The sequence below is a fragment of the Chlamydotis macqueenii genome, chromosome 6 (genome assembly GCF_036417535.1).
Source record: "Chlamydotis macqueenii isolate bChlMac1 chromosome 6, bChlMac1.mat, whole genome shotgun sequence".
Lineage (NCBI taxonomy): Eukaryota > Metazoa > Chordata > Aves > Otidiformes > Otididae > Chlamydotis > Chlamydotis macqueenii.
In genome coordinates, this window is record NC_141561.1 from 12,882,126 (window position 1) to 12,906,661 (window position 24,536).

The window sequence follows — 24,536 nt, forward strand, 5'->3', positions numbered from 1 at the left end:
TATACTCACTACTATGAAAAAAATTAACTCTATCCCAGCCAAAACCAGCACAATCATCATACTGTTATTCATAAATGAATACCTTTCTCCTTTGAGCACTCAGACATCAGATTCCCGAGCAGACATTGTGCAAAAGGGCCCTGAAGGAAAGGGGAAGAGCAGGTCACTCAGGTATAGTCTGTTTCTGCTGAAATAGAGCCTCTCTTCCTCCCAGTCCATCCCTCTGCTTCCCACTACTTCTGTTTTATTGATATGTTTTTGTTTTATTGATGTATTTTTGTTTGAAAGAGCAGTGTTAGTAAATGTAAGCTAGAATATCCATACATTCCTTTATTTTTTTTTAAAAAAGCTTTCTTGCTTTACTTTCCCCTTACTTTCAGCTTTCTGCGCACTCACTGCAGATGTCCATTAGCTGATCTCCTGTCTCATCTTGCAAATGGACTGTGCTTTCTTTTGCATGTGCAAAGGCACACACCTCCTACTCATGACAAACCAAACCTTTCTCAACAAGCAGAGAACAGTGTACTTGGAGCTCCACGTGTGAGATAGGTAAGTAAATGCAGATCTTTCAGAAATGAGAGCGTAGTAAGAAGTACCTTTATCTAGGTATGTTATTTATAAGGGTAATCCCAAATGCCTGCTGTTAAGCCACTGGTAGTGAAGTCGTTGTCAAGCAGGCGTGTGCGACGGTAGCAGCTCTTCTAGTAGTCACTGCTGTTTCCTTCATTTAGATAATCCTTTCTGCACCCCAGGATGAATCCCCAAGGACTGGTTAGAAATAGCACTGTTGTTACCTAACAATAACTTTGGAGAAGCTGAGGTATCCGTGCAGATTTGATTCCACCTGGAAACTTAAATCTAGTTGCCCATGGGGTACCCCAGGGTGCCTTCATGGTGGGTTTCCATTGTGAACGACAGTTCTATGACAGATCGGTCATAGATGGTGCTAGAACTGATGCAGACTGATGTCCCTGTGAAAGCTGATGGACTGCGCAGTATAATCAAGAGGAGCCTCCTCTGAGCTGAATTACAGAATACTGAGATGTTGTGAGACTAAAAGAATGTTAAAAAAAAATCCATGGAAAGACAGTGTTCTGTTAGAGAAGGCAGGATGAAGCATGTGATATAGTGTGTGATAGAGTGCAATAGTGATGCAGTAGTGATTAATTTTAAGAAACCTAAAGGGAAAGAATCAGAACTGTGCCCTCACTGCCTACTTTAATAAAGTTTGAAGGAAACCTGCAGATTACAATGTATTAGACTTCTTTTCCTAATTAAAAGGAGGCTTATGTGATTCAGCTGTCAGGCTAGCCCCCTCCTTTTTTCCTTCTTATCATTTAAGGAGGAGGAAAGAATCTCACATTTTATGAGAATTGGAGGAGAAGAATAATCATTGCCAGCCTCAGGGAAAGGCGGGAGGGAGCTCGGGAATGGTGTGGTTCTTTTGGCAGCAGCCTGCCCGTCAGTCTGCAAGTGTGTACAGCCCCGCACTCACGACACCTGGTGCTGCCCGTGTCCCCTTAGAGGGGAGCGTCACAGGACACACTGGGGGGGTGGGTAGGGCTGCTGAGGTAGCAGGGCAGATTAGAGGGACAAAGAACACAGATCTGTGGGAAACCAGGCATCATTAGTGCTGCTGCTCGAGGAGCACTTTGGTTATCTTAAAAGTATAGGCATAAACTGTTCTAAAGGTCTCTGTGGGGAGCCAAGGAGATGGTCATATAATAACATAAAAAAATCAAACATTAGAGCTGATTAAATGACAGAGAAACTTATTTCTGTGCAGAGACTCTACCTGTTTTATAATAAAAATGTGAAGAAAACACGGAGAGAAAGACTGTGTTCACAGTCTATCTGTTAATTACACAGGGAGGAGGCTTCTAAGTTTTGTGTGGTTGTCACCTGAATTCTGGCAACAAAAGAGGAAATAAAAATTATATTTTCTGTGCAAATGTTATCTAGGAGTGGGGAGAAAAAGTACTTAAAACCCAAGCCAACTGCATTTCACAATGTTTCTTTATGAAGCTTTATACTGCCAAACAGTGACGCTAAAATTGCCAGAAGTAATAATCTATGAAAAAAAGGGGCAAACACTCAATTATATCAGAAGGCAGTATTCAGAAATTTCCGAGGTAAATGCCTCTTTATTGTAACACTGAAGAGAATGAATTCACAGCAAATGTGTGATACACAAATATTGATTTCTTACTAAAGCTAAATGAAATATTGCTTATCATAATGCAGCTAACAGAACTATTTGATCAATTTTAATCTAATTTTATTGCTCAAAATGGAATGCGATGGTATTTTAGGTAACAGAGAGGGAGTCTCCAAGAAAACTTTGCTTATAGTTCGAACAGATTCAGCTGTGGAATGATCGGTGCTTTATTAATGTACTGATGATCGTACTCCATCATCAACTGCTTTTAGGAGACTGCAAAACAAGAGAAGGGCAAACAATTGGAGTCCTGGCTGCAGAACTGCCCAGCTCGGGAGGGAGAGCACTTGGCACAGAGCCTGTGTCCCTCTGAGCGCACACAGGTAGCAATGTGGAGACTGGAAAGCCGCAGTAGGTGAAGCAGAGCTGCTGTGTCTCTGCCCTGGGTAGTACTTAGCCAGTTAGGGCTCTCTGGAGATTAGCTACTGCCTGGGGGGTAAGAACCACCATAATTTCTAAAGCTGGTTTGTCATCGCTTGCTTTCAGTTTACACAGATCTGCCATCCTTTTAAGCACTAATATCCCCAGCTTTCTCTTGACATCTGTGCAGCCTGTTCCACTTTTTACGTTCGACCTGTGCTGAGTCCTTCATGCAAAGCAGCAGTTACGTATTGCTCTGGAATCTGATGGTGGAAAAGAACAAGTTAGCAAATTTGGTGTTATTTGGAGGGTGCTTGCCAAAAGGCATTCCTGTGACAAAACCGTGAGCCATGAAGAAGTGCATTATTATTTCATGAAGTTATGACTAAAAAGGAACCATTTTTTTCCACATACACTCCTTCCAGATGAACTGTTTTGATGGCTCCGACTGCGTACTTGTTGGAAGCTGCAATGTTACACCACATTGTGGGGGTCAGCCGCTTTGTGCAGCACAGAGGATGAGGACAGCTGGGGGTGTTTGAGGTGAAATGAAGGTTCCCGACAACCAGTACAAGAGAAGCTGACATAAGCCTAGAGAAGGCAGCGGTCAAACGTGTCCTTGTGAAAAGCCTGTGCAGGAGGAGTTTGCTGTTTTCACCGTAGTCGTACAGTAGAAGCACTGCAATTCATTCCATTTAGGAGAAAGGATTTGTGGCTTTTCAATGCAGCTTTTTAACGGGGACTGCACAAACCACTGTTTCCCTCAACAGGGAATCGTTTAAAGCGGGGAGGGTCTGTGCACTGACACGCAGCCTCAGACTTCTTTCTACCCGGCAGCGCTCGGCCCCCGAGCTCGCTCTGCCCGGCACCAGGAATTCCTCTCCAAACAGTTCCGCTTCTCGCCGGCTGGGCCCGCCCGCCGGGAACACTGCTCTGCGGGGAGCCTTCTGCTGAGGCAAACCAGCCGGGACCCGGTGTGGAGCCCCCCGCCGTGCCTGTGAAACCGTTCCTCCGGCGGCCCTCTCAGCCCCAACGGCTCCCGCCGCGTCGCCATGGCGACCGGGCCCGCCCGTAACGGCCGCGGCGGGGAGGTGCCGCGCATGCGCACCGCGCACACTGACCTCACCGCCGCCGTGCCGGGGGGCTTCCCCTCACCTACCATGGAGGGCCGCGGGGGCGCGTTTCTCTAGCCGCCGCCTCGCGCTCTATGGTAGGTGTTGGAACGGGGGGGGATTGTGTATGTGCACCCCTAGGCGCATGCGTGCTGCTGGCCCAGGAGTCTTCCAGAGGCGCGGGGCGGTGACGCGCCGGCGCGGAGGGGGTGCGGGTGGCGCATGCGCGCTGGCTCCCATTCTTCCCGTGGCAGCGGGGCGGGCGCAGCCATGCAGCGCAACGGGCGCCGCCGCCGGCACTGAGCGCCGTCCGGCCCCCGCCCCGCCGCCTCCTCCCGCGCCGCGCCGCGCCCGGCAGGTAACGCCGGCACCGCGCCGGGCGGGAAGGGCTGTTGCGGCGGGAGGGGGAGCGAGGAGCGCGGCCGGGGGCTTTGTGTGGTGACGGCGGCGAGCGCGGCCGTGAGGAGAGCGGGGCGGGGCGGGGGCCGCCCCGCCCGCCGCACCGGGCGGGAGCGCAGCCGCGGGGGGCCCAGCGATGTGGTTTGCCTGAGGGGAGCGGGAGGACGGTCCAGCGGCGTAACGGCCGCAGCGGGAGCCGGGGGGTGCGGGGGCTGCCGGGGCCTAACGGCTGGGGCGCCCCTCGGCCTCTCCGCCCCGGGGGCGGCCGGCCCGGCTCCTCTGCAGGCACGGAGCGGGGCCGCCGAGCCGGAGCGGTGGCAGCAGCAGCGCCGGGCCGGCCCCGCGGGGCGGGAGAGGCGGCGGTGCTGGGACCGCCGCGGGGCAGAGGCCTGGTGTGGGGGTCCCCGCTGGTACGAGCGGTGGCCGGGGTAAGGGGAGTGAAACGCAGCCGTGTTGTGTGCGTGCAGCAGTGCGGGGTTATGGTAACGGCTTGGGAGTGCCGTGTTTTGAAAACCCGCTTGTGATTTGGGTGGATTCAGCTCTTGCCTATGGCCCTTTTGTGCACGTGCTGTGTTTTGCTTCGTTTATTTCTATCAAATTCTTTAATGCAAGTTGGGTGAAGACTGGAAGTTTGTATCTGTACAAAGAGGTGGTTTGATCAGTAGACAAATCCTGCGACAACGCTTTGGTGAGATGCTGAGTCTGCGTAAATAAAATGTAGTTATTTGTCACTGTGTTTACACAGGCCTTTGTGGGCTATACTTAAGATTTTTTCAATGTGTGTGTCTTCATATATCTGTGAGGAAGGGAAAAGCTGTCCCCTTCCCCATTCCCCTGCGCAGCTGCTGGAGAAAGAGGTGGGAAACTGAGGCAGGGTGACAGGCTCTAGATTGTATGGGAAGCCTGTGTTGGAGCAGAGCAGAGACTTCCCAGGTGTGATCTCTCTGTCCCTTGCAGACTTATTTAATAAGTCAGCATTTAGTAAAGAAGACACGGATTAGACAAAGAAGCATGTGCTGAGCCGGTGTTGGTAGGGCAGAGATGTCGTCTCCGTGCCAGCACTTGTGTCAGCATCTTGGGGAAACACGTTGGAGTCCATTTTGCTACTGAGTAGTGCGGCCCGTTTCTATGCATCTTTTGAGCAGTTACATTTCTGTCACATGCTCCTCCTGATGCCACCTGGGTGCTGTTGAAGATAAACCAAAGTATTGTCGTTTGATACCTGACGATGCAAATCTACCGTTTAGATGAGTAGTTCCCAAATTAGATCTTGCAAAGGCATTAGAAGTGCAGGTGTTTGCTTCTGAACTGGATTTAAAAGATATTTGCAACTGGAGAGGGGGCTGCAGCTGGATATGTTTGAGAGCTTCCAATAGTGGTGCGCTTTCACTAGAGGAAAGGACTACACCAAGTGCAGGATGAAATGGCAGTGCTGTCACGTTCAGGGTCTTCCTTATCATGGCAGCATAGCTCTCTGTATGGAGCCAGCCTTTGTGCTGCAGTCTTGGGCTTGGCAAAGTCCAGCTTGTACTTGTTTTCTCTGCTGAACCCTGTCAGTTAGTGTGGGACTGAAGCCTGGAAGTTACGAGAGGGACAGAGCAATGACTAACTGTGTCACCATGGGTGATCCTCTCTGTATTTCATAGCCACACTTGTTTCATTTTTTTTAAAAAATTGCTGTCAACATAAGTGGATTTTTTTTTTTTTTCACACTGATGCCTGTAGCATTCCTGTGAAGTCCTTGGAATTGATCACACAGCTTCAAAAGTTTCTGTTTCAAGAAGAAAAATGCCATGAAGTTAAACAGTTTGGCCTTGCTTCACTTGGCTGATAACATACAGTGGTAAAAGTGAGACAGCAGCACGCTTGTGAGCTGGAGACGTTTCTCTGGTTCATGTGGTGTTTCCTAGAGGGACAATTGCAGAGAGCTCCTGCGATCGAATGAGCTAGTCCTCCAGTCATCCTTGAAGTTCTGTAGGAATCTTAAATCTGAGCTGCAACTTAAATATCAAGTTTTCTTAACACTGAAACTCAAACTGAAATATTTTCTCTCTCCCATATGTCAGTCCTTCCCTGTCCATCAGGCAATTTGGTCAGGGCTGTTGGTTGTTAGTCTGGCCACTTCTGTAATGGGTTACATGAGGAGCTAGATCTTACCCTCACAGTCTTTGTGTTAGGGACAGGTCATGCTGTGTTATAAGAAATGTGAAAAAGGCTGAACATGAAATGTTAAGATGGATAAAGTAATGACCTCCCCCACATGTACCTCCCTGTTTCAACAGATGTGCAGATTTTTGCGAGAGTAGTGTGGATTTAAAGCTGTGGCCTGCCATTATGAGTACCCTTCTGGCCTCAAATGACTCTGGATCTGGCTCATGTGTTGCCCTGAGTCTCATTATCTCGGGCCTTGCCTAGACTGGGGCTGGAAATCTCATCAGCATGCCTCTGGACTGGGCTTGCTGCTGTTAACGCCTCCTCCGCTGGCAGTTGTAATTGAAGCTTCCTCCTGGATTCTGACAGCGCACCTTCACACAGCACTTGCCAGTGCATTAAAAAAATGCTGGCTTGTACATGAAGATCTCTCAGCTGAGTGAATCAATGGACTTTGTTGATCTATTAATTTCTTTCAGACTGTGACTTTGGTAAAATTGTAAGCAGCCTGACTGTGAGAAGAGGAGTTAACTTCTTTCCTTGATGAAGCGCTGATGTTTGTGGTAGTCTTGTGCAGAACAGCCTTACCTTTACCCTGCAGTTTAATGGTGTACTCTTCATGTTGCTCTTTGCTCTGTTCCTTCATTTTCATCAACCTGTGCAGGCTTGACGTTTGCATTGCATGTTTCCTAGAGCTTGCTCAGTGTTTTGGATACAGTCTATTGGACCTAGCTGTTATCACTCCTCAAAGCTAGCTGAAAGCCTGATGTGAGCTGGTTAAGAGCTTTGCATAGCAGGGTACTGAAGAGCTAAACACATGCAAGTTCCTTGGCATTCTGTGCTGCACTGGTGTCTGGCTCTGTTGTAAACATGAGACACCACTTTCTCCTCTCTTTGGCAGCCCTAGCACTCTTGCATAAAACAAAACCCAAATGAACTGGATGGAGTCGAAACTGTTGAAATTATAGGAGGGCAACAGCTGGGTTTTGTGATGTGAGAGGCTGCATGTGCTCTCCAAGAGACTGGATCTCAATTCATGGTCAGTGTTTGAGTTCATCTGGTTTCCTGTTCTGTCGCTTAATCAAATCTCTGCATGTTTGGCTCCACGAGGAGCGAGTTGTCCATTCTGCTTCTAGGAACTGTATGCCAAGTAGGAGCAGCAAAATTAATTGTTGGAAAAGAGTCATCATCATTAGTATATTGGAAGGGAGTGGGCAGATTTAAAAATCTCTAATTTGTTTCTTCCACCAGCAAAATAATAGGCTAAGCAGCCAAACCAGGCCAGTCCCTGGTGCAGCGTTTGTGTTTCAGGTTTAAGCTGGGACCCCCTCTTTTACGCTTTGCTTGTAGATGCTTTAGATTCTGAGATATTTCAGAAAGCCAAATTGAACCAACAGTGATTTGGTGAGGCAAAGATCTAATGAAAATGGAGTCTGATCCTGACGTGTTTCAAAGTGATGCTGAGCAGAAGGGAGAAGTCACAAGTGTGTGTCTCTGCCTGTCAGGTTGCAGGTGGTGTCTTAGCCCAGCAGTTTCTTAACTGCCACTAGAGTTCAGCCCAATTCATGGTATTGTCAAACAAAAACCCTTTCTGCTCCTCATTGTCCTGTGCTCCCTCCACCCACTGTTTTATAAATCTTAAACGTAGTGGTAGCTTTCTGCAGTCCGTTGCTGCCTGCGTTGGGGAATTTCTTCGGCCATCGGCTTATGTGCGGTTGCAAATGTCTGGCTGAATAGCAGCTGCTTATGCTTGAGCATAGAGGGTGACCCTCTGCGCTTCTAGATTAGCCTCTGAGCAGGGCTAAATGACAGCACCCTCCCTGGAGCTGAACTGGTCCTACGTGCTGGTTTCTGCTGGCCCCTGTCAGCATTTGAAATCCAGCTGCAAGCTGTTGTCCTTGGCCAACAGTTTCCATGAGGACTGGCAGCCCTGCAGAACAAGGGTAGGCAAAGAGCCCTGTTTTGTCGTGCAGACAAGGTTGTGTTTAGAGTAATGGGGGAAGAGATGGACCTTCACTGGGAAGCCTGAAGAGACACCAAGAAAATAAACTTTTTCAAAAACTGCTGCTGTTGCATCCCACAAACAGTCTGCTATAGGCTTCTGCCCGAGTTCCTGCCTTGTTCAGTTTTGGGTGCCTGATTGGTTTTCATATCAGCAGCATCTTGGCATGACTTGTCACAAGTATGCGTGCAGGTCATTGTCTTTGAATTGGAGGTGCTTTTGTCTGTGGCTGTAGTATCTGCTTAGCAGCCTGAGGCTCTTCTGTGAGGGAACTTATTTGAGATGTAGACTGCACAAAGTAGTTTTCTTTTTTTTCCCCTTCTTTACTCCCAGATTGCACACATTTTGTTAAGATTGTCTAAAATACACATGCATGTTTTGAGAAAACGATGTAGGGTGCAGAGGGAAGAGATCTTATTGAAAGGTGCTTAGTTGGACACCCAGTGTCCCTTGAGGGCTCGTACCTAAGGTACGATCTTGTGTGTTATTTTTCCATTCCAACCTGTCATTTTTACTCCTAGCACTTGTCTCTCAAGTACTTCTTTCTGGGGCAGTTCTGGCTTGGACTTGTACACAAAAACTTACTGATTTCTGTGACACTGGCCAGTTGTACATCAGTAGAGATAATAAGGTCCTGGAGGATTTGTTGAGTATGGAATTTCTATCAGACCTGCTGATCTCTTTAAAACTAGATTATCCTGGTCAGTTACCAGCATGTGGTGGTAGGGGTTTTTCCTTTCCCTAAGGTACCTTGCCCATGGTTCCCACTGCCACTGGAGACTTGCTTTGCAGTGGCTCTGGGAAAGGCACTGAATTTCTACCCTGTTCCTGATTAGGAATTCTCCTGAATAGGAGATTCTTGGTTTTCTCACACCTTTTTCTTCAACTGATATACATTAAGAAATGCTTTCCATCTTCAGGACTGGCTAAATTAGTGATCTTAGCCTAAGGGACTTCGTCTGTTGTAAATAGAGATTGCAAGATTCAGATGTGTGCTGTGAAGCCACTTGTCCTGCTAGGAATCTGGCAAGTGATGGACCACCCTACTGTAATTTTTAGTAGTGTTCTACTTCCAAACCTTGCTAAGCATTTTACCCGCATGAGGCTACAAGTGAAAGTCTCTTGTTTTCTTCCCTTGTTTTTCCAGGTGATCCAATATTGCTGCTGAATTGTGGAGGAGAGGTTTAGGAAGTGACTCTGGAAAGTTTTGTCCTGCACTTACAGTTGCAGTGGGAAGGGGGCTGGATGCTACCTCCATTCTTTTGGGATGCATCTTCACAGCCCCTCGGGGGCCTTGTGCACCCTTGGCTCTGACACCTTGCAAAGCAGAGCTGGAAGTCAGAGAGCCAGTGCTGTATGGTTTGTTGGCCAGGGTCTCACAGGTGTCAGAGCTGGAGTCTGCAGGCCCTAAGGTAAGGTTAGATCTCTAGAATAGGGGGAAAAAGAATATTTTTGTACACACAAGTCCACAGCTTAAGTACTATGCACAGAGTAAAGTGTCATGAGGATGATGCCTGCAAGAGGGGATCACACAGAGCAGCTGCTAACATCATAGGCTTTTGATCAGCATCTCAGCGCTCAAACTGTTAAAAAGGAAGACGACCTTGAAAGCTCATTCTAGACTTGTCCTTGGTCTCAGACAAAGTTAAAACCAGACTAATTTCAGAGAGGGGTTGTATTAGGAAAACAAAGAATGTTAAAGCTCATTTAATTTTCTACCCTATTCTTGAAGGGTTTACTCCCGCTCTGCAAAGTGGTTCCATTAGTGTAGAGTATTGGGGTCACATTGAAGTGACCTGCAAGACATCTTGATTTGCCGCAGCTTTTGTTACTGTGGAGATTTTTTGAAGATTGATGCCTTGCTGAAATCAGTAGCTCTGTATGAGGTATTCAGTTACCAAGCAGCAATGCTAACCTTTAGTGGAGGCATAAGAATTCCTGTTATCTGAAGCTTATCTCATCTTACACAGGATAGGGTAATGCAACTTTCACAGCCGGCATCTGTCCTGGAAGGATTGTGTGGGGGCTAGAAGGCCTTAGTTAGCTTAAGCCCTGGAAATCTTTCAGCCTTCTTCATTCTAGAAATCTGCCTCAGTTTTCCTCATAGCATGGAGTTGTGCCCTGATACTTTAAACATGAACCCCTTAATAGACTCCAGGCAGGTCTGAAGAAGAGGTAATATTTAGTGGAGTCCTAGCAAGCCTTGAGCCAGATATGGTGGTTCTGGGGGTGAACTGCCTGCAGCAGTAGGGAGTTTTACAAACACTACTTTAGTGTGGCCTGTGCTGTGGGAGGAGGAAGAAACCCTCTGTTTAACCTAATAAAGCTTCCAGCAGGGAAGCTGCATCCACATGGGCAAGACCTGGCCTGTCAGCAAGGCTGTCCTGGTGAGTACTAGAGGTGTGGTGGCTACTCTGTCTGAAGAAGACAGTTAAAGTTACTGTGTAGAGGGTGTGGAAGGAGTCTCTGCAGAGACACTTAGTAGTACATTGAGATAAGGACGGGGCTGTCCAGTCAACTAATGAGAAAAGCGTGAGTTGTTGTCAGGCTGGAAATCTAAGCAACCATCTTTGGATTAGGGGGAGGCTCATCTACAAGGCAACACTAATTACTGATTTCAAACAGTCACAGTGATTGTGCAATATTCCCAGGCACTAGAGAAACATTATTGCCTTCTTATGGAGACAGGTGAACAAGTTGGGTGGATATCTCCTGCAAACTCCCTTTGGCTCCAGAAAAAGACTACTTCTTCAAGTAGGACACTTGATGTTGTTCTTGCCACCTCATTCTCTCAGAGGGTTTGAGTAGCTAAAAATACTTTGTGCTTAGAGGCTCTCAGTACAGCTACTTTGTCCACTGCTGCTTGCACCTGGAGGGAAGAGTAGGTTTTATTGAGTGCTTAGTGAGTGTCATAATTTGTAAAGGCCTGATACCAAATCCCCTCTGGACAGGGGATAGCTGTACCCTTGAAGCAAAAATAGAGGAGAACTGAGTGGACAGAGGGCTGAGCATTTCCACCCTTCCTGCAGAGCTGCACTTTGACACTGCATTGCTGTGGAGATCTCCATTTGCAGTATGTGATTTCTAGGTGCTGTTCTAATTGCTCTGAACTTCTTACCCCAAGAGGACTTGACTGGCAAACCCAATAGTAAAGTATTTACACTGCTTGCTTTCCAGTAGCGGTGAACCACTGCAGGTTTGATGCTTGGTAGCTCTTGTACTTGAGAAACTGCTGCATTTGGTTAGAGTGGAGATCTCCTGAAAGAGGAGAGGAGTTCTTTGTTGTGGGAAGTCGAAGTTCAAGGAAATGTCTGTCTAATGTACCTTGAACTAATTTTAAACTGGTGTTTGTATGCATTTAGGTCCTGAGAGCTGTGAAGAAGGAGACTTCTTGGTACAGCTGTGTTGCTGTGTTATTTCTACAACTGCTGGGTTACAACTAACCACAGAGAGACCTTCAGGAGGGTGACTAGAAAGGCTTGGTTACTGAGTAGCACTGGCTCTTGCCTACAGTGATCGTGGGTGACAGAAATATTTTGTCTTTCAGCAAGCTTGGGTCTTGAGTTAGCTGTGTTACAGCAATTGACTGGGGAGGTTGTGGATTCTGCTGATTTGTTGGCAAATGAAGGTGATGGTGAAACATGACAAAGATGGTAACTCAACCTGATGCCTAGAGCAGAAGAATGAGGCATAATTTTTGAAGTCCAATAGTAATGTTGGAAGAGCTCCCAAGTATAGCCAAGCCCCCAGGAGAGTAGTATTGCATTCTTTGCGCACTTCAGGTTTTCTTCCTCATTGCAAGAGGAAGAAGATTTAAATTTTCCTGTGAAGTTATCCTAAGATAATGTCTTACTTGAGAATTGCAAATAATGCGGTTTCATTTAGTCTGGGGTCAGTGGGGTGGTTCTAAGCACTGAAAAATGTTCATTGTCTTATGTACCCAGTTCAATGTTGCCACAGCATCTTGGGTAACAAGTGTTTCCCTATTACTATTTGTATTGACTTATTCTACATGCTGAGCCAGTTGCTTTGCTGTGAATTGTGCTAGCTTCTATGGTGTTATGGTGGTAGTGTCTAGGCTGAGTAACTTTGGGCTGTTCAGTCTTTGCAAGCTTTCTCCTTTAAATTCGTAATTTTGAGCTCCAAATTGGCATTAAACATAAACCTTTCTAGTGGCTTTCTGCTGGATAGCTCTTGATGGAAAATTTAGATGTTATTGGCAGAGGCTTTGACTAATCAGATAGTTTTGATGACTTATGAAGAGGGAAGTTTATTTTTGCAGTGACAGAGTTGAGGTGGTGGGGAGAATATTTTTTTTTTCTCTTGGATTATCTTGTTTACATGTTGACATTGTCAGATTTAGCCCAGTCTGTCTCCATAAGTGCAAACTGCAAGCCTAGTAGGAGGACTGGAGAACACTCTTGCTTTGGAGCCTATATTCACAACCCTTCTCAAAACTTGGAGGAGCTTCAAACACAGGAACTGTGCCACTGAGTTGTTAGTTTTGACTTCTGTGTGACTATGCTTCTGTGGGAAGAGTTTATACTCAAAATCCTAATCCTAAATCGTTAGTGTCTTGTAACATTGGCTACTTGAAAACCATGGCATTTAAATTCTGCAGGAACCGAAATGCATCACTGGGGCTGAGATTGTGGCTTTCTGTTTTTCAAAGCTTGTTATGTGGGGAGCATCTGCCCAGTTGATTTTGAACTTAATGTGATACAGCAGCCATATGCTTCATTGCCTGGGAGGTTCATTATTTGTCAGCCTGGGTCTTGGCTTTCTCAGGTAGTATTTTTTTTCCACTTCCTTTTGTGAGGAAAAGGGGGAGTCAACAGACTTCCTAACATGTGCGGAAAAGCTGTGGGGTTTTTTTGGTTAAAAAAAAGTGCAACATAAACACCTGTTGGCTGGTAGATGCAAGTCAGCTTGAGCCTTTCCTCTTGGCTTACTGTTACTGTTTTCCCCAGGATTCAAAGGTATTTCTGGCTTTTCTCCCCGTATGTGTTTGGTGGTGGTGGTGCCATAATGTATAGTGGATCTTCTTTAGGCTACAGTTCTCAAGACTGACACAAATCTGTTCTTCTGTAGTGCACCATAATTTTTATCCTATGCATTCTTTCATATGTTTAAAAAATGAGGAACTCTGAGATAAATTTGTTTATATTAGTTTATTTGAAAGATTTTCTGTTCTTGTAGGCAGAGACTTGCAGACTCTTACATGAAAACCACGTAGAAGAAAGACTTGAAATTTTGAATGTTCCTTTCTCATGGCAGTATGGCAAGCTAATGGTTTCTTGGATACGTTGGGACTTGTCTACGTGTGAAGTTAATAAAAATAGCTATTCTGTGGTAACCAAGTCATTCACACCCTCCTATAATCTGAATTTTCAAGTTTAAGCAAGTTCCACATTTCCATTTTAAAAGCAATTAGGGGACTTTCTTCACCGTGTTCTATCCAGTTTAACAGACAAGTCCCCTTCTGAACATGTGTGCAGCTTCTGGAGTCCAGAAGCAAGCCACACAGATAACTTGAAAGATTTTGGCTAGAACATGGTAGCTGCTAAGCATCACTTACTGAGCCCTTCTCCAGTGGCTCTCTACTAGCGAGGTATCCAGTGAAATGCTGCCGTACTGTGTGAAAACCCTTCTCTTCTCTTAGATGCTTAGGAACTGCTGTGTGTAGTACTGTCTCTCATAACTGGAGCGCCTGCAGCAAGGAGCAAGACCAGCCCATGCTAGAGGGCAGGGCAGGGGCCAATATTCAAAGGTACAGACATAGAGACTTGGAGGAAAATTTCTGCTGTGCTTTTATGATTGCTTGAAGTGGCTTTGGTTTTTTTTTGCCTGTGGTGCCATGAGTAGTTGGAGCTGTGTTGTGAACCATTTTGGTTGAGGATGGGAAAGCTCAGAGCGCTGCTTTCAGAGTTGATGCTAAACTGAAACAAGTGAGAAACTAGCTTCAGCAATAAGAAAAGGCAGGGCTTTCCTCTAGTTTGGAACAAATGTCTCTTTTAGAAAGAAAAAAAGGTGTTGCTCTAAGAGCTTTGATTGGGGTGTTGTTGACAATTTGGGAATTTGAAGTTGAATCACTCTTGAAGTGACTCAAAGTGGAATGGTGAGAGTTTGGTATACTCTTTAGACAGTTCAGGTTGGGGTAGTGGTCACAAGCAGTAAGCTGTCACGGCACTAACTTAAAGCCCTAGGTGCTGTGTGTGCAGTTGCAGCTAATACTTCCTTGCTGCTCTGGGGGCTGAGGTTTTGCTGGTGAGAAGGAAATTTAGTCTACGGGCACACACAATCCCTTCTGGCTGATGGTGGAATTTGTCAGGCAGTTGGCTGAGGTGAGTCCCCGGATATACAGAACCAGTTTGGATTGCTGTCAGCCAGTGAGGGTGTTGAACTGGTTGCCTGGAATGGAGGGACCTGCTCTCTGGTGTCTCCTACTGCCTGATGAATAAGCAGTGCAGGCAGCTAGGATGTGTCTGGCAGCACTTGTAGGGTTAGGGAAGCTCAAGACTACAAACGTCTGTGCTGCCTCTAGATGCTGTGCTTGGTGTTGGTGAGATGTGGCAGTTCCTAAGTCTGGCCAGGGAAGATGGAGGTGAGATAACGAACTGAAAGTCTGCTGTGGTGTGTGTGCTTTTGTTTCCAAGCTACGGTTCTTGTGTGCATCTCATCTGCTGTCAGATCTGCTTTGTTTTAAGACTTTTGCGAAGGGCTTATTTGCTCAAACATAAAGTATTTATATTTGCTGCCCCACTGCTTCCAATTAGTGAACTTGTGCCTCCAGCTTCCTTCCAGTTGTTTATTGAACCAGGTGTCTGCTCCACAGCCTCTTCCCTTGCTCTGAGCTTGACCTGCTTTCCTCATGCTAGTGGAAAAAGTAGGGCAGATTTCTAGCTTTGGGTATTATTAGATAGGAAATGAAAAGTCACTTTGGATTTTTATCACCCCCCTCCTAAAATAAAAGAGCTAACCTGTGATGGGGAGTGCTTCAGGAAGCAGTATGGTGATCCTGGAAGTTCTGTTCTGTGGGAGGGTGAAGGACAGGCCTGGGGTCCTTTCCCTGGCTGCGTAGAGGGATTTGTTTGGCTGCAGATGGAGAGACAAAACAAAAGAAGTTGCAGCTGGGTCCCTAATGAAGTCCTTGGACAAGAGAGTTTCTATGGCTGAGGAACATAACCAAACCCCAGACATATAGCTGGTTTTTTTTAATGCATAAGCCAAAAGCTTGCTTCAGAGATGATGCTGTGCCTCCAAGTGGTGGCAAAGTTTGGCCTGACCTTTCTTGTGTGGCCTAGGTTCTCAGGACACCATGGGCACAGTTGGTTGAACCATGTGTAGACTCTGCCAGTGCTGTTTCCTGGATATGTGTAGTTGGGATGTTACAGAATTCAACCTGGAAACAGCTTGAGCACCTAGTATTTGAAAACTCCTCGTTTTACATTCCTGGAGCTGAGTGTTAGTGCTGGCCAGCTGATGGCGTTGATTGTTGAAGGCCAGCAGTCAAAACAGGATCCAGACCTCTTCCTGCTTTCACTTCTTGAAGCAAATGTGTCTTCCTGGTAACCTGCGTAAGGATTTTATCTCCACCTTTGTGGGAGGATGGTGATGGAAGTAGTTGCAGTAATATTGAATACTAATCAGCTGTTACTTAAGCCCTAGATTTACTGTCTGTCACTAAAACTTCTAGGGAGCGCATGGGTAACTGCTGTTAGAAGAATAACCAAAGGTTTTGTCCTGACCTACCTTGTCTGGTTCCTTAAAATAGAACAACGCTGCTCATATCCAGCTTATCACAGCTTTCCAGCTGTATGTGAATAACCTATTTTGTGACATGCTTTCAGTCTTTTTTTTTTTTTCTCCAGTCTTAATTTAACCTATAATACTGTTCTTTTTCATTTCTTTCAGAATGGACTGCTGAATTGGGAATTATTGAAGACTCAACAGTAGAGCAGTGCTCATTGCTTCGTCTATTGCTAGTTATTTAAATTGGACTTTTAATATCCTGCCAGCTGCTGTTCACACACACATGGTGCATTGTTGCCATTCTCAGAATTGCATCTTTGAAACTCAGACCCTTAGTAACCTTCATCGAACAAAGAGGCGACCTTCTCTGTACGTTTATAGAGGGATTTTTCGGACCTACTGCCCTCTAGCTTTCTTGCTGGTGCTGTATTGCTAAGACACTATGGAGCCCAGTATGGAGTACTGCTTAGCGCAGGTGCTGCAGAAGGATGTTGGAAAGAGACTTCAGGTTGGCCAGGAACTGATAGATTACTTCTCGGATAAACAGAAGTCGGCTGATCTTGAGCATGATCAGACTATGCTGGATAAAATGGTTGATGGACTGGCCACTTCTTGGGTTAATTCCAGCAATTACAAGGTAAGGCTTGTCAAATGGAATGTGATTACTGTCAGAAGTTTCAGTGTCAAGTGCTACTTGATCTAAGTTGAAAGTTGTATAGTAGAGTTTTAATATACTGTTCTCTAAGCTGAAAATTATGCTAAGTAAACCATTCTTGTCCCATTTCCTGGTACTTGATAGCTGATGCGATATTGAGGACTTGAGACAGTAAGAATGCAGTACATGGGTTTTTAATAAATGGATTTACCTTTGGTGTTCATACTTTGTGATATCCTGGTTTCTTTGTGTATCTTGTTAGCTAGTGACATGCTTTGATCATCCCAGTAATTAGCAATGTTAATGATTTCCTGCAATACTCAAAAAAGTTTATAAAACTACAAAAAACATATATAAATGTCAGTGTTTTTCACTGCCATTAAATCTTCCTAGGCTTTTTCCTGCTTTTGTGGGCAAGTTAAATACAATTGATTTACTGCACTTAGCTTGGGAAAGGTAGTGTGTGTGTATGTATGTTCTGTTGAATTTGGCAGTGTTCCAGTGAGTTGGTAGGAAATGGCACTCCGCTGCCTTGCTATCCCTGTCGTATTGCTTCGTCTCCCTACAGGTCTTAGTGAGGAAGTCCTACCACTCCTGTGCACTGTGGGAGTGAGGAGGGGCTCTTGGCTGTGGCTTGGAAAACTCCTGTGTGGTCCCTTCAAAAGGTGCTCTGACAAGTCTAATAGGGTACTTAAGCTGTTGTATGGGAGGTAATAGGAGAGTTTGTCCTTTCTGATAAGTCCAGAAAAATTTGAGAGTTAAAGTTTGTATAGAGCTGAGCCTGAGGATAAATAACTGAGAGTTGTAGTGGAGTCCTTCCCTGTAGAAGTGAAGGAGAGGGGCTAGCTATTTAAGTTGCAAGTGCTCTGGAGCTCAACATCCTCAGATTAATTTAAACTATTTCTAACAGGAATTTTGATTGAGAAGGGGTTGTAGATTGCAGCGTATTGGTCAATGTGTTCTGCACAGCTGCATTTTTTTTTCTTCATCTTTTTTAACAAGCAGCTGTGGTAGAAGCTGTTTGATATGTAGGAACAGAAAAAGGAAAACAACCAGTGAACCACTGCTACCAGTACAGTCTCAGTAGAGGATCCATTGTGGTGAAGCGTGTGAAGAAATCTTACTTTACTATTGTGAACCAGCAGTGTACATACAATTTTTGAGAGCATTGTGTGTTCTTATTCACCCTTTTCTTGCTAACTGGCTTTCTCTTAAGAACTTACATGATTCTCAGTGGAAAGGTAACCCAAGCATAGTAAACTTGGAATTGTTAAAAAAATGTGCTGTTTGCATAGATTTTTATGAAGTGATAGGTATCACAGAGCTATGCAGTACTTTGCATTTCCAGCACTACACTTAGTTTGCAAAATTTATTTTAGAATAACTGGTTCTCTTTCTCTTCCACCCCACTTCCCAGTCTTTTGCCTGTTGAACTCACAATGCTCACTGTTGTATTAATTCTCCAGTAACAAACTGGTGGCACTTCTGCACTGCAGTGACTCTGTTCTAGAACTCCTGCTGCTGAGCTGGCTGTTCATTAATGTGCATGTTCCATAGATAGCATTTGCTGTGTTTAATAAGTTTTAGTAAGCATAACAGAGACAGGTCTCAGATGTCTGGAGGGTGTTCTCTCAGTGAATGACTGTAATAGAGGATGTGAAATCTTTGAGTGGGGCAAGCTGGCTACCTGGAGGTTAGTGATGTTGTGAGGTCTGTTTCAGTATCCAGCCAAGGCTTAGTGCATCAGCATATGCCAGTCTGTTCCTTTTATTTTAGAACGTGCATCTGCATTATTGTAGCTTTTCTTGAGTGCTTTTGAGGTGGTGGTTTGGAAGCTTAGCCCTTCTGGTGTGGGGGAGAACAGGATAGCTGGTGTCATCTGATCCAGTTCATGGATTAGTGTAACAACCCTGAGAGTGAAAGGCCAAGCATCTCTGCCCTGGAGTAGCCATCTGGAGAGCTAAACTGCAGTTGTTTAGTCATGGTTGAAAAAGCCATTATATTTACAGTCTTTTTCTACTACCTTACTCCCTTCATTTGAACAAATATCAGCTTAAAAGAAAAATTGAGATCTGCATGATCTGAAATTTCCTAACACTTTAGTGACACAATTTGTGCTCTCAGAATTAGACTGTGCTTGAATAACTTATCCGTTATCTTGGGAGAGCATCCAGTTGATTCATGGCTCCTGCCTGTGTAAGGACTCTTCTAACTAAATACTTGTGCTTATATGTTATCACTGAGGAAATACCAGTGAACCAAAGAGAACTGACATCTCTGAGGCAATCTAGTTCAGTTTGGATTAAAAGTATGAAATTACTATGCCTTTACAGGGAGGACTCAAGCCGTCTCCCTCATTGGCATGAACGACAAGGAAAGCCTGCACTGAGCTGACTGTCTCAAGACATGCAGCAAAACAATGCAGTAGTGTCAGGGGCTTCAGCATATCCTGTGAGCTTCACAATCCTGTAGCAAGTGGAGAGAGCTGAAATAATCAGTAATTCCTTAGTGAACAATCTCACTTTGAGCTGCTTGTGGCAGTATTTGGTAGTGTTGTTGTGAAGTAGGCAGAATCTCCTGACTGCCCTGTGGCCTGTGTGCACAGGCTATGATGTGCCATTGATGTTTACACTTCCCCTCAGATCGAAAGGAATGTGTCCAGGATCTTAAAGTAGTTTTCAACCAGCCTGCTATTCCTAGAGGTGAACTGAGGGTGTTTGGCAGTGACCTTCTCTTGCCTGCTTCTCTGTGACAGGGGAGTATTTTACAGTCACTTCCATCTAGCAACAGGGATGAGGTCTCTTGCACCTTTCTCTTCTTCCCTGTGATCTGTGCTGTTGGAGTTGAAGTTTGGAAGTGCCGTTGGTGGTGGTGTAACAACACCCAAGAGTGAGCTCAGCTTAGAGACTGGTGGTGACACAGCCTTCAAGCAGGTCAGGGTTTATCAGGCTGAAGAGAGATTCTACTCAATATTTTCTCATATTGCAGAGTGGTAGGAGAAGCCAGTTTGAAGTGAAACTAGGTGGGAGTTTGCAGTAAGGAGCTGGATGAAACTTCCTGGCTTTTGCCTGCACTTTGGCAGGTAGTGATTTTTTGGTGCTGCATTACTCTCGCTGTTTGGGTGATGCTTGCCAAGGAGTGTCTCGCCCTTGCATGGGATGATCCCTTTGCCCCAGTGCAGCTTGATCTGTGTGAGGCTCTGTGCCCAGCAGCTCACAGGGCTGGGCTTTGCCTGTAAAAGAGGATTTGGGAACTGACATGGTTAACAGACCACGGTGGCTGAAGACACTTCCACTTGTGAAGGCCTCCTGGTTGAACAAGCAATGCTGCGCTGGTAGACCCAGTCCTAGCTGATTTTGTTACTTGGAGACAGTAACAAAAACTGCAGTAACTTTGCAGTAACTCACCATACGTTGTATTTTAGAGAAAACTTTATATGGTGAAATATTGCAGGGAAATTTTATTTCCCCAGACAAAACTCCTATTAGTGTTAGAGAAAGCAGCCTTCCATTCACATCTGTGTGTGAATATCACGCATTACAAGAGCATGCTTCACTGAGCTGAAGAGAAAGAAAACTTACATACATAAATTAGCTGGCTTTCTTAAACTGTGTGTTGAATAATTTTTTTTTTTGCTTCTCTAATTGAGGGGTAGAACAGATGGTGCAGGCTTAGTTTAAAGTGGCATCCATTAGAGTTACTTAAGCTGATGAATGGTTGTTCACTATAAGCATACATTTGTTCTCTATACCATGTTTATTTTGGTTGAAATTCAGTGGAAGAAATCCCGATTTAAGAAATAATTATCATGCATGGCTATGGGTTGATATGATAATTTGGTGAGTGCTTTGTTGAGTACTTAATGCACAGGGTGGGAAAAAAAGACTTCACCATCTGCAGAAGTAAAAAAGAACTTGTGCAGGGTTTCCAAGCAGCTGCTGTTAGCTGATGAGTTTTGGGATGCTGAGGGATCTATGAGAATTAGCAATATATCCATATACATTCATTTAGCATTTTCATCCCTGACAACTTCTTTACCGTGAAGCTGTAATTGCTAATAAAAATGAATTAAATTAATTTTTATGCCCAAAAGATACAAGAATTGGACTATGGAGAAAGAGTGATCTTGAGATCTGGACTTGCAAGTAGAGCCTCTTGTTGCATATGCCCATATTGCAGAAGGTATCTTGGCAAAAATGGCCTCTGACTCCTGTCACGTGGGGAGAACAGCACCTTAGAAGGCACTGAAGACCCATTGGGCTTGAGCTGCATTTGCAGAGTGTGCCCAGTCCTCGATTTTTAGGCTCCTGTACAGGTGTGCTCCTAATAGGTGGGTTTTCCTGCCTTAAACTTGAAAAAGAGCGGAGTTTTGGCTCTGGGATATCCAGTTTCCTGTAGGCATTGATGATGTTAATTCCCAGTCCAGCTGATCACTTGTTTTTTTCTGTGTCTCTAGTAACTGGGCCTTCTTTTCCAACACATACCACTCTGTAGTAATTTGATCGGATTGTGATGCAGCTCTTACCTAGTTGGTATCAGCAGTATGAGGAGTGCCATCGAGGATGCAGTACAGAGTAGGAGATCTGGAGCAGCTGGACTAGATCAAATTTAGTACTAAGCTTCAGTCTTTCTTATTCAGGACAGGAAAAATGAACTGCTGTAGCACGTCAGCATTTAGAGTTTTCCCATGGTTTTTTCTTAACACTTCAAAGATATGATGACTGGTTGTAGCAGGGTTGTCCTTTTCCAACTGGTACGGGAAGAACTGTGGTGGAGTAGTAATACTTTCTGATTGCTTTGTATACAGTGTGAATGTGCTACTGGTTGTGTAAAACAAACAAAAAGTGTTTGAGCCTGAGTGTATCAAGCAACAGTATCTTTCAGTTGTTTACCAAGGTATTATGAAATCCAGTATAAATAGTGAGAACCTAGAGGATCCCAAGGGAGTCTAAAGAGCGGAGACCCAGTGTTGAAGCAAATAGGACAGAAGTTTGTTTCCGTAGTGCGCACACAGGGTCTGTCTAGCTTGGTATGCTGTCTCGTGGTGGCTGGCAGTGGATGTGAGAGATGAGTAGAAAAATGGAATACAAAGTGAATGTCTCCCTTGTGTATCCTTCTGGCTTGTAGGGATTTAAGCCCCTGATTTCGCTTTCTGACCAAATTTATAGTACATTCCCATAGGATTTTAGTCCTGGGACTGGCCTCCTCAGGATTGGCAAGGCCAAACAGGCTCTTGGCTGGGACTGAGAGTCTGGTCAACACACAGCAGACAGAACCATTGTGGTTACTAATTTGAGAGGATAAAGCTATTCCTTTAGTGCTGGTGTAGTGTTTCAGTTGCAGCACTTCAGTGCTTCTTACTAGGGTTTATTCAGAGGTCTAACACAGTTCACTAGCTCTTGGGAAACCTTGGGTGTATTACTTGACTTGCAGGCTGAGGGTCACAGCTGATGCATCAATGGAAAGGACAGATTATTGAGGATTTATGTCCGTGGGGATCAGGACGTACTAATGCTATTGTGCAGTGCCTTGTTGGCCCTTCTGTGGCATGTGTTGTACAGTTCTAGTTGCCCGTCTACAAGGAAGGAATTCAAGCTGGAACAGGTGCGGGGAAGGGCTAATGTGGTGGTTAGGGGGTTGGAGAGCCTGCCTAACCAGAGGAGACTAAAAGTTTGACTTGATTAGCTTACAGTGTGAAGGCTGAGAGGGAATACGGCTGCTGTCTATAAATACATCAGAGGGGTGAACATCAGGGAGGGGAAAGAACTGCTAGAGCTAAAGGGCAAGGTTAGCACAAGCACGAATGGTATAAACTGGCTGTGAGTAAATTTAGACTGGATATGAGATGAAAGTTGCCTGCAGCAAGAATGTTGAGACTGGAAGACTCTTGGAGAGGCATGGATAAGGACAAGACATCTTTTTGATGTCTTGATAGATCTTGTGATGATTTTGAATAGTTTTTTGTACAATATAGAATAACCGGATTATCCCCAGTGGTAGGGAAAGTTCATTTCAGTCCTCTGTATGGTGGAACAGATATGATACTGTGCTTGAAACTGCTCTGATGTTTTGAATAAACACTAATATTTTTAAGTGTGCTGGTTCTGGTCCTCAGAAATCCCTAAGTGACAGGAACGATTCCTGCTGTGCCTGAGGATCACATGGCTATTATTTCTGGATCAGAATTAGCAGTTGCTCGCATGTGTGTTCCAGCTTCCCTGAAGTTTAGTAGGTAGCAGGGTGAGTAGGGGACAATCCTTGCTTTCCCTGATGTGGTGACTCCTGCCTGAGGATCGTTGCCTGAACTGGAGGCTAGTTGTGGTGGTAGGTTTACAGGCATCTTGATTTTTGGCAAGCTTAGTGATATAAGCAGAGCCTCTAAACGGTTCAGTGGAGTTCTATTGGCTTATTGATGCTGAAAGAAATATTAATCAGCCCCTAGGGTCCTCTACCAACACCAGTTTCACCTGCCTGTTAGTTTCTCAGCTAAAAGGGGAATATTCCTTGAAGTCTTCTTGAAAGCTCTTCTAGTCTTACCCTTTGAACGTAAGTATGAAAAATCACCTACTGATAATCCCACTAGTGGTGGGATCTAGTTTCCTCTGCCTTTGGTTTTAATGAAATAATTTTGTAAGCAGAGAAGTTTTATGAAGCCTTGTTTCCTTTGGCCTTTTCTGTGTAGATTTGCTGGTGTCTAATCCTGTGGTTTTCCTCATGTTGAAGTTTTGATTAATGGTACCTCTTTTGCTTGGTTGCTGTATTTGTAAGAGCATAGTATCTTTGGGATCTCTATTTTCACTACCATGTTTGGTTGAAGTTTATTGAAGTCAGTTAAAGAATCTGGAAATTGTGGTGAGAGGGTAGAATATATGAATGATGAACAATATGACAATCTTCCTTAAAAATCAGATTGAAAAATCCCTGATGTATAATAACAAAGGTACATGTATTTCTTTCATCCTGGCATATTTTTTTCAACCTTCTAATGTGTCTGTAGCATTAAGTACACCTATATTAGTTTTTGGAGGACGAGCCCGCTAGACTGGGTAGTCTGCTGGAGGAATACTTTTTCTGATATGTGATTCTGGCTCTGGCCGTAGTCCTTTGGCAGCAGTTGCATTTTGAGACATAGGAGGATCAGGTCATAAGCTCAAAAGATAATTTGAGTTGCAAAGGGTCCTCAAGGGCTCATCTAGTTCCATCCACTATATTATTGTTTGCAGTCAAGGCCTTAAAACTTGTTTCTTACTTGGTTTTCTACCAAAATTTATTACCACGTAAGTGGTACGTGTCCAGGTGTTGGAAGTGCCTGTGTAAATTAACTCCTGTGTAAATGCTTTTGTGATGCTGGCATAGCAGTTTGGGTTTGTCTTAAAGATATGTGAAAGGTGACCCACCCAAGACACCAGTGACAGTATAGTTGAGGCTCAGCACAGATAGATTTGTTCTGCTGCTTGGCTTGCTCAGAGCTCCAGGTTTCTGGTGGCCAGGCCATGCTCTGTGTGAGATAAAAGCTACCTCGTGTATTTGTTTCCCATGTGTCGTCTACTCTGTGACCATATCATTAAATGCAGGAGGGAAGGTGTGGAACACATTGGAGACATGTAGTCTCCAAGTGAGTGTTACCTCCCACAATTGTTCATTAGTTTCTTCCTAGATCAGATCTCTAAGTAGACAAAACCTGCTACGTTCCTCATTTGGTATTACTTTTGTGCCAAATATGAAACTTTAAAACAAAGCAACATTTGAGTAGTCAAGAATCAGAGCAAAGAGTCCCAGTTATCAGAGTGTGGAAAGCAAGATAATTTTATTATAGTGTGTCTGGGAATTTAGCCAGAGGAAAGAATGTGTAGGATTGGGCTCTGAATTAAGTGTGAGAAAGAAAAT

The 24,536-nt window shown here is 44.8% G+C and overlaps 1 protein-coding gene across 5 annotated transcripts in view; it reads left to right on the top strand.

Moving 5' to 3' along the window:
- The first annotated feature begins 3,949 nt into the window (after nt 1–3,949).
- CLASP1 (cytoplasmic linker associated protein 1) overlaps nt 3,950–24,536 on the top strand; it is a 178,594-nt gene continuing 158,007 nt past the window's right edge. For all 5 annotated transcript variants that reach the window (XM_086750739.1, XM_086750735.1, XM_086750736.1 and 2 more), the window contains exons 1-3: nt 3,950–4,048; nt 11,605–11,707; nt 16,157–16,631. In XM_086750739.1, the coding sequence (XP_086606865.1) occupies nt 16,437–16,631 (195 nt within the window). In that variant the 5' untranslated portion in view covers nt 3,950–4,048; nt 11,605–11,707; nt 16,157–16,436. The remainder of the gene's footprint in view (nt 4,049–11,604; nt 11,708–16,156; nt 16,632–24,536) is intronic.